The sequence below is a fragment of the Salvelinus alpinus genome, chromosome 8 (assembly GCF_045679555.1).
Source record: "Salvelinus alpinus chromosome 8, SLU_Salpinus.1, whole genome shotgun sequence".
Classification (NCBI taxonomy): Eukaryota; Metazoa; Chordata; class Actinopteri; order Salmoniformes; family Salmonidae; genus Salvelinus; species Salvelinus alpinus.
The window spans coordinates 73,651,648-73,670,040 of record NC_092093.1 but is presented as its reverse complement, the minus strand read 5'-3'; the positions used below and the strand labels follow the sequence as shown (position 1 = coordinate 73,670,040).

The following is an 18,393-nucleotide window of genomic DNA, read 5'->3' as shown; positions in this document are numbered from 1 at the left end:
TTAAAGCAGTTTTATGACGATGAGACTATTATGGTTATCAGAATATAATTTGAGCCAAACTACTATGGTTACCAGAATACAATGTGGACCGTGACTGCTTTCATGCATTGCATAGCACATGGATTGTCCCTGTTTTAGTACATAGTACAGCTAGCTAGTATATCCTACACAGTTCTTTGGTGTCTGATACTGTGGTGGGTTAACTAGTAGCTGTTCTGTATGTCCTTCTGCCTCCCTCGGGGTATACTACGAAGCAAGCTAGATCTACTCAGAGTTTTCTAAAGCTAGCTAGCTTCAGTTAGCTTTCCATTCCAGTTCAGACTTGATCCGTACTACGACGGTGGATATTGCTCGTCCGCCTGTCGCTAACTCTAGCAGGTTTTTAACTGTGCATGCATGTCGCACGTGGCTAGTCGAATGCCGAACTCTTCATTGAGACAATGCTAAAACATCAATCCATTGGTAAGTCAGTGCCACGTTTTCACCTGTGCCTAATTCAAAATGGAAGACAAGGTATCTTGCAAATTCACTTTAGAAGTGCAGTCTTTATTTTGTTAGTTTCATGTGCTTATTAATGCACAGACACCTGTTGTTACTAAATGTGTAATGTGATAGGTATTTAATAATTAACAAAATATACATCCAAAAAGACATTTGAATAATACAATATTTAATCAGTTGTCTTCTTCAAATGAAGAGGATGATGATGCAATCTTTGCGAGATTGAGGGAATCATTTCATTGGTCGTCAACTCGCAGCTCAGACACTTCATCCAGGACAAATGTAGTGAGCCCTGAGTTAACCTAACCCGTAGCTGGTTAGATCTGAAGGATTCGTTGCCATAGCAATTTACCAGGCTAAAAGGTGAGCCACATTTGTTGTACCGGTTATCCAAAGTTGAACTTAGAGTTGACCAAAGTTACCTCGCTAACTCCTCTAACTACATTCATAGTATAGGGCTCATGTCTCATGCCTCCAAGTCTTAGCTTGTGCTTCTCAGGTCCTCACTCAGCCCACCATGTTAATCACTGCTTCCAGTTTGTGATTTGCCCATTCCCTGCGTCCATCATATACCCCCCCCCCCCTTCCTCACCTCCCTCACACCCTGGTTGATTTCCTCTGAGGGCTCAGGGCTCGGTCTGCGTTTGCATACCACCGGCCGTTCTGCCTGGCCCGGGCACTTATTGATCTTCCATCTGTTTGGGGCCCAGTGTGATCAGTGTAGAGTGTGAAAGCCAGACACACGCAGGCAGGCCAGGCAGCCTTCCCTCCCTCTTCCTCCCCAGCGGACACATGCGTACTGATGCAGCCAACACTCACAGATGGGCCTTGGTTCCTTGGTTTAGACGAGGCCTTCTGTGCAGAGTGCGTTGAGCGCGGAAGCAGGTCCCCAGTAACTACCCTGCAGTGAGAAAGGTCGCACAAACAGTAGGGGAGGTGTTCTCTTGTGTTGTGTAGACACTGGGTGTTTGGGTGACACACACGGCGCATGCGTGCACACATTCTAACACACACTTGGCGTGATCATGAGTCTTTTAGGATGTGATCTTAATGGATACAAGTGCTGAGCAGCATTGTCAGTTTACTTTAAACAGTAGTAGTATGCTCTGTGTGACTGTTTTAGTTACATGTAGAACCACTGTGAATAAGAGGATGTGTAAAAACACCAGATATCTTAGGGACTATCTCTTGTGTATAGGCCTAGTAGGTATTGATCTAAGTGTAGCGTATGGATGAATGCCTAGTCCTCTTGTAAGCGTTATTGATCCCATTGGCCCAGATGTGTAACATTTGACTTCGCAGAGAAAATCCTATAGCAGCATACTAATAGCATCAACTGTGTATTTATAGAGGGATGATGCATATGTTAAACTCTGCTGCGGGTCCATTTACAGGGATGCATGTTGTTAACCTAGTTTTTGCTATGGTCAGCTATGGCAATGAGAACTCTCTTCTTTTCTATGGTGCCAGCCAGGGCATCTGGGTTGTGTGCAGTAGGGAAAACGATTTAAAACGATGTACTACACTGAACCAGTAAGAACACCCAGTGTTTGTTTATGTTGCAGAACATTTTGCTACGGTGTACCTTACTGAACACTACCCTGTTTCACTCAATCTAGATTTAAACACCATAGGATTAACCCTGCCTGGTATCCATTTCCCTGTTATTATTCTTCATTTAACCATTTAGCAACCACAGTAGATTAGCCGCTGTCAAACATGGTTAGTGTTTCCTGCAACCCTGCCTGGATCTGACCGCCATGGATCTGTTTCTCTTGTACATTTTCCACTTGAGGAGGCCAGGTCAATACAGGGCTGTAAATGGGGTTCTCTGCTGGAGATACAAACACTAAGACAGGTCTGTATGCAGTGAGGGAGGGTCTATTTAACATTGAAGACATGGAAATACGATATGTTGTTTTTGTTAATCCTGATATTTCTTTCTGTCGCTCTGTTTAATACATCATGTTGGAGACCCAAACAGTTTAGGCATGTAAATGTTTCTGGTGATACGAGAGTCACAGTTGCTGAATCTAGTATGTTGTTTTTTAATGTGGAAGCATCATCAGGATTTCACAATGTTTTACATTAACCTTATAACTAGAAAATAAAAAAAGTAATGTTTAATCGTTTTCTCTCTAATGCAAGTTTGGTAGTGCAGTGTTTCTGGCTAATCAGATTCTTGCTAGTCTGGATAGGTTATTGTTCACAAGAACGTTTGTTCATTCATTCTATGGCAGTTACTCTCCCATCTTTTTGTCCTGCTTCTCCTCTGGGTGTTAAGTACTAATTATGTGTGTTTGTTCCAAATCTTTTGGAACCACTTCAAACCAACTGCCATGCGTTCTAAGTTATGGCCGGTGTAATGCTTCTAGATCAAAACAGCCCCTGCAGTTCTGACACGTTATAGTTGTAAAGGGTGGATATAATATAAACATAACTATTTTAATAAGATACAGACGGTTAAATCATATCTTTATTGTTATGTTCATGCTGTCAAAACATCATTGTTCCTAACGGATCCCAAGAGACTTGTCTCCGCTGTCAGAATATTTGTACCTTTCGGTCCTTATTGGTTTACCTCGAGCATGTACCGCTGCCATGTTGCTTTATCTAGACCACACAATGAAAAAATAGTCCCACAGGCCTTAACAGACAATAAAATAAGAAACGCAGCGGTGTAACTACACTTTATTAGGTGTGAAATGAAAGAATTAATAGGCAGATTTTTGGTGTTGCATAAAGTGTGACATTTCATTTAGCGTGGCTAACATAGTAGGGAAAGAGACACAGGTTATGTTAGGCCCAGGCCTGGCCTTTTACAACCCCATACCTCCATATGAAACGGTCTTCTCCCTTCCACCTACTGTGAAAATATGAAAAGAAAAAGCGTAATGTCTTGTCACATAGCTTGTGGGACACTAATTGAGGTTGGATGCTGCTACTTTTGTTGAAGAAAGGAGGAGAAAGGAATGATTCCATGGTGGATAGGGTATACACAAAATGCTACTCAGAGATGCACTTTGAATGTTTTATGCTCAGCATTTGCATCAATCGAGGGGGCAATGCTAAAGTGATGATTCCACCAAGGAAACAGAGGGGGGGAAATAATATGTTCTCCAAACCATCTGCACAGTACCTAGAGAAATAGACTCCCAAATCTGCTCCCAAAACTCAGCATTTAAACGTTCAGTGGTGGAGAGCTAGCTGCTAGGTCTGGGGGATACACCTGACATAAGACAGCACAAGCATTTGATAACCAGTAGACTGAACGTGTAGCTTCAGATTTTACAAGGCATATTCTTGCCCCCCAAAGCAAACACTGGCTGCCAACACACTCAATTGATTTATCAATATGTCCCAAGGAAAAGATGTAGACCCATACACTGTCGAAAAAGGGGAATAAATGCAAAAATAAAGGCATTGTACTTTTAATCATGCTATTGTACTATTTACTTTTTTGCATGTATGGATTTCCTCACTAGATCATGTGACATACTGTATACAATTAACCTCAAATAGAAGCCTAGTTCGTGCGTTCACGATTCACTGATGATGGCTTGATGCCAAAACGTTTGTTTTGTTTTTCACCCTTCACTTTTCTGCACAATCAACATTTTGGGCTTCACGATGTCCCAATAAAACACCTCTATTTATGCATTTAAGCCTCAGTTTCTAGATGTATTTCTCTTTCTCGACAGTGTGCTGATCTCCATCTTTTCCAGTATTCCCATTTTAATACTTATGCACCTGGAACAGACATTATTTGGTTTAAAGGACATTTAAAGAGCGCAGACAACCTCATATATCACAGTATGTATCAACTCTGTAGTTACTGTGAAAACAGTATGCAGTAATATGAATCCCTAGAGCTGCTTTACATCCTCATATCCACACACAGTGTTTAGAATCCAAGTCCCTGCGGTCTTCGCAGGTTCCCGATCTTTATGAATGATGTTTCATGAATGCTCTATGCTCTACTGTGCACTGCTTAAACTGGAGTGTGTGTTGCATTCATAATGAATACAGTGAAGAGGCTCATGATTGCTGATCAGTGGTAATGCAGGGTGGTGGGGGGGGGGGGGGGCAGTGTTGATTGTAATGGAAGGTTACACGACTGACGGTTTTGTTGTCACGTGTGAGGATGGTGTTTTGGAAATTTGGTAACAGAATGGCACCAACAGCACAAACCGGCAGGTAGTCTAGCGATAAGAGTTTTGTGCCTGTTAAAGGTCGCTGGTTCGAATCCCTGAGCCATCTAGGTGAGAAATCTGTCAATGTGCCCTTGAGCAAGGCACTTAAATCTAATTGCTCCTGAAAGTCGTTCTGGATAAGAGCATCTGCTAAATGACTAAAATGTAAAACCGTCATTCTATTACCAGACTTTGCATCTGTACTGTTCTTCAAGGACATTTTGTTTTTGTAAAATTTTCTGTGGAAATTGTTAGTCCTTGTGCCTATAGTTATATGGTTTGTTTAACTTTGCAGTCATTGGTTTTTGTTTGACATGCATCTTAAAGTGAAAAATCTGAGTCTCAGCATCACTCTGTTACCGTGGAAATGCCCATGGGACAACTGCAACCCTGAATGTAGAGCAATGACGCAACATATGCAATGCACATTTCTGATTTGTTTTGGAAGACGTTCATGTTACAGGAAAAATAGTATACTCTTAGTGAATTGATTGGTATTTATTGCTACTGGAAAAAGGGAATACCTGAAAAATAGAGTCATTAGACCATAAGGACTATTTCAACCTCTTAACAGGGATCTTAGCTAACTGTTTTCTAGGATAACCATCTAAACCGTTTTCTAGGAAAACCATCTACATTTCCGACAATATGCTTTGTGATACAACTGACATGCATATTTTACTTTTGAGGTATACATCGTTTTTTCCCCCCCTGCTCTGTTTTACTGTAAAGTCGACTTTTTCTCTCACCACCCCCGCCTCCCCCTCTCTCTCCCTCTGTTATCAGAATATCCTGGCCCTGAACCCCCGGGTGAAGAGCCATGCTGATATCTGCTCCACCTCTGCTAAGAAAGTAGAGAAGAAGCACTGGAAAAGAAACCCAGAGAAAGGCTGTGATGTGAGTAGAGCACCCTGAACCCCCCCATCACACACACATACCCACGCACGCACGCACGCCCACCAAACAAGACATATGATTGTCGTAGACGTTGTACTGGTTCCAAATTTAGAGAACCGTGTTTTTCTTGGATCCCCACCTCGTCTGACGAGGTTATCTCCGGTAGCTGTTTTTTAACCTTTGCTTGGACTTATGTCAATGTCCACAGCTGTGTCCTGGACACCCTGACAAGATAACAAACACACACGCATGCACACACACACACTCACACACACACTCACAAGCACACTTCACTGTCACGTCCCTGTCGCACACAAGCAAACACAAAACACACACACAAACACAATTATCTTAGGATTCCAGGCACATGCTGTCAAAGTCTCAGAGAATATCTCCTAAGACCAGCCTCACGGTTTGTTTTTTGGCAGGTGGCTGCAGTCCCTCGTCTGTCCTTGAAGGGAACTGATATGACACTCTGTTTGTCTGTGTGTGTGTGTGTGTGTGTGTGTATGTGTTTGAGAGTGAGTGTACGTGTGCTTGTGACAGTGGTTTGTGTGTGTATGCACATGCGTGTGTGTGTGTGTGTGTGTCTGATATATACACAAAATAAATTGGAGATGTTTTGTAGGAGAGATTATTCTCTCTCCCTGCTGACTGCTCTGTGCCTAAGTACAACTAGCTAATTCATCACGCTAATCAATGGTGATGGATTCTCCACTTTATTTAATGTTGAAAAGCTTAATAGTTAGAACATATGGCGTATATGCGTATATCCAGAACCTATGCACACATTTATGTTCATGGATTGGTGAAGTTCTTTATCTGAAATAACCAAGCATACAGTCTAGTGGTCTACTATAATCATGAGTAAATATGTGGATGAAGTATTTTAGGTTAATGTGATGAATGTTTTCATATCTTTATCAAAGTTACAAAGCAAGACGTCAACCATCTAACTGAAAGTGTTTTGGCAACACACAGCATTCTCCCTGATCATTCTTCCATCCAAACACCCTTCTACTGCTAAACCATTATAGTCCATAGCTGTCTTTGATTTCTTTTAATGATAGGCTATAGAGCGATACTATGTAACATATTTATCCGCTTGCGAAGGGCAAAAACAATGCCCATTTTAATTAAGAAGTTTGGTCAGAACCTGGAGCATCCGTATAAGTGTTCTGGGGGTCAGGGCGGATGCTATAGAGGTCACAAACATGACGTGCATCCCAAATGTCACTCTATTCCCTATATCAGTGGTTCCCAAATGTTTTATAGTCCCGTACCCCTTCAAACATTCAACCTCCAGCTGCATACCCCCTCTGCGCTGACCCTAGTGCTACTCTCAAATTTAGTTTTTTGCCATCATTGTAAGCCTGCCACACACACACTATACGATACATTTATTAAACATAAGAATGAGTGTGAGTTTGTCACAACCCGGCTCGTGGGAAGTGACAAAGAGCTCTTATAGGACCAGGGCACAAATAATAATAATCAATATTTTTGCTCTTAGCCATCTTACATATAAAACCTTATTTGTTAATCAAAAATGGTGAATCACTCACCACAGGTTAAAGAGAAGGGTGTGTTTGAAAGGATGCACATAACTCTACAATGTTGGGTTGTATTGGAGAGTCTGTCTTTTTGCCTGTATTTAGTTTTCATGCTAGTGAGGGCTGAGAATCCACTCTTACATAGGTACGTGGTTGCAAAGGGCATCAGTGTCTTAACAGTGTGATTTGACAAGACAGGATAGTCTGAGCGTAGTCCAATCCTGAAATCTGGCAGTGGCTTCTGATTGAAATAAAATTTTCACAGAACCGCCTGTTGCAATTTCAGTGAGGCACTCTTGTTCAGATATCGGTAAGTGGACTGGAGGCAGGGCATGAAAGGGTTAATGAATCCAGTTGTTTGTGTCATCCGTTTCGGGAAAGTACCTGCGTAATTGCTCACCCAACTCAGGGGCTTCGCTATATCAAATTTGACATTGTCTGTTAGCTTGAGTTCATTTGCACACAAACAAATCATACAATGATGGAAAGACCTGTGTGTTGTCCTTGTTAATGCAGACAGAGAAGAGCTCCAACTTCTTAATCATAGCCTAAATTTTGTCCCGCACATTGAATATTGTTGCGGAGAGTCCCTGTAATCCTAGATTCAGATCATTCAGGTGAGAAAAAACATCACCCAGATAAGCCAGTCGTGTGAGAAACCCGTCATCATGCAAGCGGTCAGACAAGCGAAAATGATGGTCAGTAAAGAAAACTTTAACCCCATCTCTCAGTTAAAAAAACGTGTCAATACTTTGCTCCTTGTTAACCAGCTCACTTTTGTATGTTGTAAAAGCGTTACATGGTCGCTGCCCAAATTATTGCATAGTGCAGGAAATACACGAGAGTTCAGGGGCCTTGCTTTAACAAAGTTAACCATTTTCACTGTAGTGTCCAAAACGTCTTTCAAGCTGTCAGGCATTCCCTTGGCAGCAAGAGCCTCTCGGTGGATGCTGCAGTGTATCCAAGTGGCGTCGGGAGCAACTGCTTGCACGCACATTACCACTCCACCATGTCTTCCTGTCATGGCTTTTGTGCCATCAGTACAGTTACCAACACATCTTGACCACCAAAGTCCATTTGATGTCACAAAACTGTCCAGTACTTTAAAAATATCCTCTCCTGTTGTCCTAGTTTCCAGTGGTTTGCAGAAGAGGACGTCTTCCTTAATTGACCCCCCATAAACGTAACGGACATATACCAGGAGCTGTGCCAGGCCCGCCACGTCTGTTGACTCATCCAGCTGTAACGCATATAATTCACTGGCAGTAATTGTTTCAAAACATCTCCTGTCAGGTCACTGATGCGTCGTGAAACAGTGTTGTTTGATGGAGGCATTGTCTGTATAGTTTTTTTGGCCTTTTCCCCCAGCATTGTCCTAGCCCTATCTGCAGTAGCAGGAAGAATTAAGTCCTCCACAATAGTATGGGGCTTGCCTGACGTAGCCACTTGGTAGCTCACCATATAAGACGCTTCTAGCCCCTTCTTATTAATGCTCTCTGTTGCTTAAATACATGTCTGAATTCTCGCTCAAAAAACTCCTGTGGCTTATTTTTCAAATTGGCATGTTTTGTTTCTAAATGTCTGCGCAGGAGTGAAGGTTTCATCGAGTTGTGAGATAGTACTTTGGCACATATAACACACTGTGGCTGTGGTAAGGCACTACTCCCAATATAAGTGAACCCCAAATCAATGTAGTTCTCATCATATTTGCGCCTCTTCGATGGTCCAACATCCCTGTCTGTTGTTCGGTGCTTTCCTGGGTAATGGGGCAGTAGCTCTTCGGCTGCATCAGATTCACAACTGTCAGTGTCCATGCTTGCTGGGCTAGAAACAAATGTAGAATTACTGACGCTAGCATTGGATGTGCTCGTGGAAGCAGAACAACTTGTGTCGTCGACAGGTGCAGGTGTAGTACTGCTGGTAGTAGCAGTACTACCAGTAGAGCTGGTATGTGTCTCAATGGACACAGGCCTTACTTTTTTTTTTAACCATTTATCAATTTTTGAGCAAACGGAATGAGCAGCAGCTACTTTTGGCTACATACGGACTGAATTCCCGCGAGAGAGTAACGGTTAATGTGATTGGATGGTAATTATTTGACTAGGCTACCTGTATTTGACATTGTGTTGTTATTTCGCTGAACTCTAGATGGTTTCATTTTATTTTTGGCAGTGAAACAAGGCTACTCAGGCGAGAAAAAACATCACCCAAATGTATAGCCCATTGGAAAATATAAATGGACTGTTTGAAAATGTGAAAAAATATATATATGCAGATATAATTTTTATTTTTTAAATGTGAATCACATTTTCATTTGGCCTATCCCCGACGGCATCGCGCGTACCTCCCCTATATGACTATTATATAGCCTCGCTACTGTTATTTTTCACTGTCTTTTTACTGTTGTTTTTATTTCTTTACTTACCTATTGTTCAACTAATAACTTTTTTGCACTTTTGGTTAGAGCCTGTAAGTAAGCATTTCACTGTAAGGTCTACCTACACCTGTTGTATTCGGCGCACGTGACAAATAAACTTTGATTTGATGCACTTCTTTTGACCAAAGCCCGATGGGTCCTGGTCAAAAGTAAGGCACTATACAGGGAATAGGGTGTAATTTGAGACGCAGCCATTATTTAGAGGTGGATCTATGAAGAGCCTTCATCCATATAGCGTCCTAATGTATGGCTAGGATATTGAGGGATGCAGTTTATGTCAGTAAAGGGGATCTTTGAAGGGGTTCCCTACCTATTTGCGGTGTAATAGCTCCCTTACTAATCCACGGAGCAATACTGCAGGGCAGTCTTCCATGATATCTGGGCATTAAGCACTCAGAAACTCAGTAGTGAGTCTGGATCGGTCTATCTTTCTGCTTTGTGATACCAGTGAGTTAGAGCACATTTACTCTCTCTCTGCCTATCCTCCTATCCTCGTAATGCTCCTTCCTCTGTGTTCTTTCTCTGGTCTGAAGACTGTGCTTTGGTGCCTCTCTTTTTCTCTGTCTTTCTCTGTCTTTCTCTCTCTCGCTCTCTCTCTCTCTCTCCCTCTCTCTCTCTCTCCCTCTCTCTCTCTCCCTCTCTCTCTCTCTCTCTCTGTCTCTCTCTCTCTCTGTGTGTCTCTCTCTCTGTGTGTGTGTGTCTCACTCTCTCTCTCTGTGTGTGTTTCTCTTTCTCTCTGTGTGTGTCTCTCTTTCTCTCTCTGTGTGTCTTTCTCTCTCTGTGTGTCTCTCTCTCTCTTTTTATCTTTTGGTGTATCGGCCTCTTTTTCTTTCTCTTCTGTCGCTGTCTCCTCTCTCCATCTCGGTCTGTCTGTCTCTCTGCTTTGGTGTCTTAGAAGGCCTCTCTCTCTCTCCCCTCCACACCCCTCTCTCTCTATGTGCTTGAGTGTCAGAAAAGGCTTCTGGGAGGTTTATTAGGCATCTGAAGGTAATTGCTTTAATGAGACACGATGAAAGCGAAGAGGGCAAAAAATCTACCATAAGTGAATCCTGTCTGGAATTCGTTAAATGTCTTAAATTGCCTTTCATAATCATCACTCAGTACCCCGGTCACAGTCAAGGTCCAATAAAAACAAGGAAAGAAAAAAAACGAGCATATTTTTAAACGGTTATTTTCATTCCGATCGCAATCAAAGTCTTAAGGAAAAAATTGTAATCTTGCCTTCGTTTTATTTATATATATATATATATTATATTATATTATATTATATATATTATTTTTTGTTGTGATATGCATAAATTAAAGGGTGATGGTTTCTCTCAGACATTTTTCCAAAATGATAATTAAGGCTTTCAGACACTGGAATAACATTTTAGAATTAAATGACGGTTTCTGTTGGTCTGAAAGTTAAGTTGTATTTATGTACACCAACAATAAAAAAAGAACACTTAAAGATACTGAGGATGTTCTGCAATACAGACAACACATGAGGCTGTCAAACGAATTGATATTGCATTGGGAACTATACAACAACATTGATCATGTACAGTATGTAAGAATGGCTGAAATGGGAAACACATCTTTGTTTGAGAATTTGAAGCATTCAAGTTTTTTTCAGTGACAATGATATCCAATGTCTCACCTCTTCAGGGCTAAAGCATCATAATCATAACCAGTGGTCTTTTTGGCCAGATGTAATCTTTAACAGCAGGGCTTTTCTGCCAGGAGATGTATTGTATTCTAATCTTTACATGTGAAATAATTGTCTTCTCACACAATATTATGGATGAGACCACATTAGTGCTTTTGCCAGGTTTATTTGTCACTATTGAAGGGATTTAAAGTGAGTAAAACGAGGAGCAAATGCTCCACTCCATCACATTGTGATAAAAGTAAATGGGTCATGCCTCTAATAGTGCTGCAGTGTGAAGACAGATTGTTCATTAAATGCATTGCATGTCAGGGAAAAAAAGGAGATTCATTTATATTAAGAATTATATGAAGATATCAAAACAAAATAAATGGATTCAAATTGTTTCATGCTGCCTCACCTATTGTTCAGCTAATTAGTAGTTACAACTGTGTGGCTATCTTGTCGTTTTAGTTCAAATAATGTGACATGTTTTATTTTGAGAGAACAGAGGAGTATACTTCATCATTGGAGCGGAAGGTTTCCATATGTGGCCCACAGATTTTTGGTGATGGCCTAATGTTGATTTTGGTGTTAGTGAGAGATTAGCTGAGATGAGAGCTGAACATGACATTTTTCGACTTTTTGCGAGTGGAAATTCATCACTCATTTATCTTTTACAGATAAATCTATAAGACAGTCTCTGGTAAATGTGGACACATATTTACTGGAGCATATTTTCCATCATCACTTTACAGATTTAATCCCTGATCTCTTCATCCTCTCAGTCCCTGGTAAGACATGCACCAGCATGGGGTGATCGACAGGGGGCACTGGGATGGAATATTGACACAGTGGACTGAGTTAGTGCGTGTGTGCGTGTGTGCGTGTGTGTGTGTCTTGGCTGGGTTAAAGCAGGTCATTGTGTTGTGAGCAGAGTGGAGCCAGTGAGTCAGATACTGTGTAAACGACTGGTTCGTTATCTCTGACTACCTCTGGATAATTACACGACACTGATCAACCTAGACATTGATTCTCTCTGCCTGATCAAATGTCAGCAGGCTGCAGCACCACATTAGGGTGGAGCACACGTGTGTGTGTGTGCGAGAGAGAGAGAGAGAGAGAACACAAAGAGGTGTGTGTGTGTTTGTGTTAGTCGGGGAGCTGTAGAGTGGTATGTATGGGGGTGGTTGTGATCGATGGGCTTTATCAGTTGAAACACACAGACCCCCCTGGTAATCCCAGCAGTGGCCCTCTCTCCCTCCCCACTTCCATCGTAGGATTAACCAGCAGATACATGGAGTATTACAACACAAGCACTACCCTGCCTAAGCCGCTCCTACCGAGGGGTGGGGGAGATGAAATGAATTATGTTAAGATTTGATGTTAATAGAAGCTCCTCGTAATTCTCTTCTCTCTTCCCTCCAAGGACCTTTTCATTCTTCTGAATGTATAATAGAACACTAAGCTTATGGCGTAAATACATTGGCCGTGACATAATTGGAATATAATATTCTCCCCTCCTAACATTTTGGAATGTGTTTTATTAGGTATATAAAGGTAGGTACTGTAGGTGTGTCTGACATTGCATTTGAATATTTGTTGTTTAGATGGCTCTGCCTGTCTGTTTTAGTGCAACTTTGAGGGGGTTGGTAGGTAGGTAGGTATGTATGTTATGGGGTTTAAAATCTTATGGTAGACATAAAGAGAGGTGGGCTATATCTCTCCTAATGGCCTGAGATTAATCACCGTTATCTGATATGAAAATTCATAAATCTCACAAGACAAGCTAATAGCTGTGTTTTGCTCTGTATGGGAATCCCCCAAGGTCTCATCGCTAACTGGCACGTGCTGCTGCTAGAGTGGAATGAATATTTGACAAAGTTGTGGTGTGCCATACAATATGCCAGATTCAATGCCCTTTATGTAATCCACTATTGTGCTCTTATGTTGGTAGCTTGAAGGTTAACATGAGGAAAATCAATCATTATTTCCAAAAAGGAACGATGGCTTAACTACCCTTAATATACTAAACTCTTGTTAGTTCTTCACTTAGATCTACAATTTTTTACAGTTTCAATATTAGTACCCTCATAATGGTATGACGTTCCTATGTGTTTGTGACACATTCACAACACTTTTGAATGAATATGGCTTATTAATGCAATATTCCATCCCTTGCCCAGAGGACAGATAAAATAAAAACTAGCTTACCCAAATTGTTTTTGAAACATATCCTTGTCATTCACACGCTCAAACGACACACGCTCAAACGACGCAAATAATGACACATTTCCATATCATTTTATTTTTATTGTTTGAACAACGAAATGAAAGAAAACATGCCAGATTCAATGCCAGATTCAATATGCCAGATTCAATATGCCAGATTCAATGCCCTTTATGTAATCCACTATTGTGCTCTTATGTTGGTAGCTTGAAGGTTAACATGAGGAAAATCAATCATTATTTCCAAAAAGGAACGATGGCTTAACTACCCTTAATATACTACCCTTAAAATATCCCTTAAAATATCATTTTATTTTTATTGTTTGAACAACGAAATGAAAGAAAACATGCCAGATTCAATGCCAGATTCAACATGCCAGATTCAATATGCCAGATTCAATGCCCTTTATGTAATCCACTATTGTGCTCTTATGTTGGTAGCTTGAAGGTTAACATGAGGAAAATCAATCATTATTTCCAAAAAGGAACGATGGCTTAACTACCCTTAATATACTAAACTCTTGTTAGTTCTTCACTTAGATCTACAATTTTTTACAGTTTCAATATTAGTACCCTCATAATGGTATGACGTTCCTATGTGTTTGTGACACATTCACAACACTTTTGAATGAATATGGCTTATTAATGCAATATTCCATCCCTTGCCCAGAGGACAGATAAAATAAAAACTAGCTTACCCAAATTGTTTTTGAAACATATCCTTGTCATTCACACGCTCAAACGACACACGCTCAAACGACGCAAATAATGACACATTTCCATATCATTTTATTTTTATTGTTTGAACAACGAAATGAAAGAAAACATTTGTTAATCCCATCGAATTATTGAAATACTTCAGTGTAGACATTACGAGAATTCAATTGGGAAAATCACTGACTTGCACTTTGGTTTTCAATCATGTAAATTAGGTGTCAATAAGAATTGAAGAGCTTTCCTAATTATTAGGTGTAAAATGCAGGCCTTCCGCATTTCGTTTTGTGCGAAGAACATAAGCGAGTTAGTGCTTGTGAACATTACCACCACCTGACTCACGTTATAACCAATTCCAGTAGAAACACTTTAGGGAGATAATCATTATCTTTATGGATAAAATCCCTTCCCTTCCTCCCGGTATATGTGTATTAGTTTCACACATTTTATGGATGAAGTTCTAAGATTATATCGATCTTGTAATGCAGCAATAGTTTTAATAACCAACCGAGCTACAAGTCAATGGGTATTTGAATTGGATATCCTCAGGCTTGGTCTTGCAAGTAGTTTGCTGAACAAACGTAATTGCCGTAAACGGCCATGCCATCATCCACCATTGTACATAATTGATATACAAAATAAACATCACTCCATTTATGTAGAAAGGGCTGTCGCTCATAGAGGAGTGATGGTACTGTGTACAGTCATGGTGCAAATCAGGTATACATAGATATTACACAGTATGGTGATGTTATGTCATCTAAGAGGACAATTTAGCACCGCAAGGTCTGAGGCTACCTGACTTTCTTTGCTTTGTTGTGGTACTGAATGGCAGTAGGCAGGGTTGGAGAGTTGATTGTGTTGTTCAGAATGTGTTATTAAAGACAAACATCCGGGCCTGTATGATCCAGCTCTTGAGTATGAGTAAGGGATTAGACTCTGTGGCCTGTGGTCACTGAGTGGGGTCTGAACACACACACATATACGCACACACACACACTTCTTGAGAAGGGAGGGAGGGAGATTAGGCTGAGCTGAGTGGTTATCTGGCCGGTGGCGGCAGGAGGGCAGAGGTTCCTTCCTCGCTAATCGTCAGCGTGTCAATAACGTCCAGGCTTCTCTCTCTCTCCTTGGCTCAGTCTGTCCCCTACCCCAGGCTCATCTCCGCTCCGGAGGGGTCCCGGGGATTTGATAGGGCCGATGCCATGACAACGGCTCACCCCGACCCCAAGAGAGAGGAGGGTGATGACGTGCGGTGGTTTAAATGATGCGCTGGACAATAACATTGCAATGTCAGTATTTGATGATTCATTCACAACAAAGTCAGGGTTTTGGAGCTAAAGTGCAATTTGCATAAAGAATACATTTTATTCTCTTTTCCTAAAAGCTTGGTGTGCTGCGATGGTATTGAAGTGGATTAAGACAGAATCCAGGGTATTAGCCCTACGATCAATGAAACGCATCAGACACCAAACAGACAAACAAACAAACACTCATCCCTCTCTCTCTCTCTCTCTCTCTCACACACACGTAGAGCTGCGTGACGCTGGAGAACAATTTTGATGACATCAAACACACAACTCTGAGCGAGCGCGGAGCACTTCGGGAAGCAATGAGGTAAGGCTACAGCCGCCGGGTCACCATGGCAACAGTCACAGATGTGGCAACGACGCAGGGGGAGGAGGGGATTAAAAGTCATTCTTCATTATTGGACGAATGAGTTTATTGCCACCATTCAGCTTTGTACTCTCTGAGGTATTAATTTGTCAGTGGGAGAAACCTCTTCCCTCAGAGGCTAAACTAGTGGCCGGTGGTTATTACACACACACACACACACACACACACACACACACACACACACACACACACACACACACACACACTGGTCACACATTACCCAATTAATATATACAGTGCCTTCAGAAAGTATTGATATACCTTTACTTATTCCACATTTTGTTGTTTTACAGCCTGAATTGAACATTTATTAAATATTTTTTTCTCTCACCTGTCTACACATATCCCATAATGACAAAGTGAAAATATGCTTTTAGACATTTTTTGATAATTTATTGAAAATGAAATATAGAAATATCTCTTACATAAGTATTCATACCACTGAGTCAATACTTTGAAGAAGCATCTTTGGCAGTGATTACAGCTGTGAGTCTTTCTGGGTAAGTCTCTAAGAGCTTTCCACACCTGGATAGTGCAACATTTATCCATTATTCTTTTCAAATTTCTTCAATCTCTGTCTAATTGGTTGTTGATCATTGGTATTCAACATTTTTAGGGCTTGCCATAGATTTTCAAGTAGATTTAAGTCAAAACTGTAACACTGAAACATTCACTGTCTTCTTGGTAAGCAACTCCACTGTAGATTTGGGCCGGCAGCGTAGCCTAGTGGTTAGAGCGTTGGACTAGTAACCAAAAGGTTGCAAGATCGAATCCCCGAGCTGACAAGGTACAAATCTGTTGTTCTGCCCCTGAACAAGGCAGTTAACCCACTGTTCCTAGGCCGTCATTGAAAATAAGAATTTGTTCTTAACTAACTTGCCTAGTAAAATAAAGGTTAAAATAAAGATTTGGCCTTGTGTTTTAGGTTATTGTCCTGCTGAAAGGTGAATTCTTCTCCCAGTGTCTGGTGGAAAGTGTCTGGTTTTCGTCTAGGATTTTGCCTGTGTGCCTCCCCATTCGATTTATTTTTTATCCTGAAAAACTCCCCAGTCCATAACGATTACAATCATACCAATGATGCAGCCACCAACCACTTTGCTTGAAAATATGGAAAGTGGTACTCAGTAATACGTTTTATTGGATTTGACAAAAATGTAATTGCTTTGCCACATTTTACTTTAGTGCCTTGTTGCAAACTGGATGCATGTTTTGGAATATTTTTGTTCTGTATAGGGTTCCTTCTTTTCACTCTGTCAATTAGGTTTGTTTTGTGGAGTAACTACAATGTTGTTGATCCATCCTCAGTTTTCTCCTATCATAGCCATTAAACTCTGTAACTGTTTTAAAGTCACCATTGGCCTCATGGTGAAATCCCTGAGCGGTTTCCTTCCTCTCTGGCAACTGAGTTAGGAAGAATGCCTGTGTCTTGGTAGTGACTGGGTGTAATGATACAATATCCAAAGTGTAATTAATAACTTCACTATGCTCAAAAGGATTTTCAATGTTTGCTTTGTTTTTAATTTTTTTTAATCTACTAATAGGTGCACTTCTTTGTGAGGCATTGGAAAACCTCCCTGGTCTATGTGGTTGAATTTGTGTTTGAAACTCACTGCTCAACTGAGGGACCTTACAATTATCTATATGTGTGGGGTATAGAGATGAGGTAGTCATTCAAAAATCATGTTCAACATTATTATTGCACACAGAGTGAGTTCATGCAACTTATTATGTGACTTGTCAAGGACATTTTTACTCCTGAACTTATTTAGGCATTCCATAACAAAGGGGTTGAATACTTATTGACTCAAGACATTTCAGCTTTACATTTTTTAATTAATTAGTTTAAAAAAATCGAAAAACATAACTCTACTTTGTCAGTATGGGGTATTGTGTGTAGGCCAGTGACAAATAAATCTAACTTTAATCAATTTTAAATAAAGCGTGTAACACAACAAAATGTGGAATAAGTCAAGGGTCGTGAATACTTTCTGAAGGCGCTGTATGTATTCTAAAGTCTTATCCTATATAACTACTGCTGTACACAGCTTTTCTATTCGTAAATTGTCCATACTCTTTATACACACCATCACAATCATATATATTTATATTCTGGACTTTGACATTGCTCATTCAGATATTTCTTAATTTTTATTTTGGGGATTTGTGTGTGTTGTTGAATTACTGCACTGTTGGAGCTAGAAACATAAGCATTTCGCTGCACCAGCGAAAACATTTGCTAGATATGTGTACGCGACCAATAAAATGTAATTTGTTTGATACACACACACACACACACACACACACACACACACACACACACACACACACACACACACACACACACACACACACACACACACACACACACACACACACACAACTAATACACAGTCAATGTTTAATTTGTCCCACCAAAGCGCATATCCTGCGATGATATTAAAACACTTAAAGATGTCTAGCATAAACTCAGCAAAAGAAGAAACATCCCTTTTTCAGGACCCTGTCTTTCAAAGATCATTCGTAAAAATCCAAATAACTATACAGATCTTCATTGTAAAGGGT

The 18,393-nt window shown here is 40.7% G+C and overlaps 1 protein-coding gene across 3 annotated transcripts in view; it reads left to right on the top strand.

Moving 5' to 3' along the window:
- LOC139583682 (dihydropyrimidine dehydrogenase [NADP(+)]-like) overlaps positions 1–18,393 on the top strand; it is a 201,471-nt gene that overhangs the window by 12,400 nt on the left and 170,678 nt on the right. For 2 of the 3 annotated variants that reach the window (XM_071415019.1, XM_071415018.1), the window contains exons 2-3: positions 5,481–5,591; positions 15,689–15,771. In XM_071415019.1, the coding sequence (XP_071271120.1) occupies positions 5,481–5,591; positions 15,689–15,771 (194 nt within the window). The remainder of the gene's footprint in view (positions 1–5,480; positions 5,592–15,688; positions 15,772–18,393) is intronic. The other variant, XM_071415020.1, reaches the window with a different exon arrangement.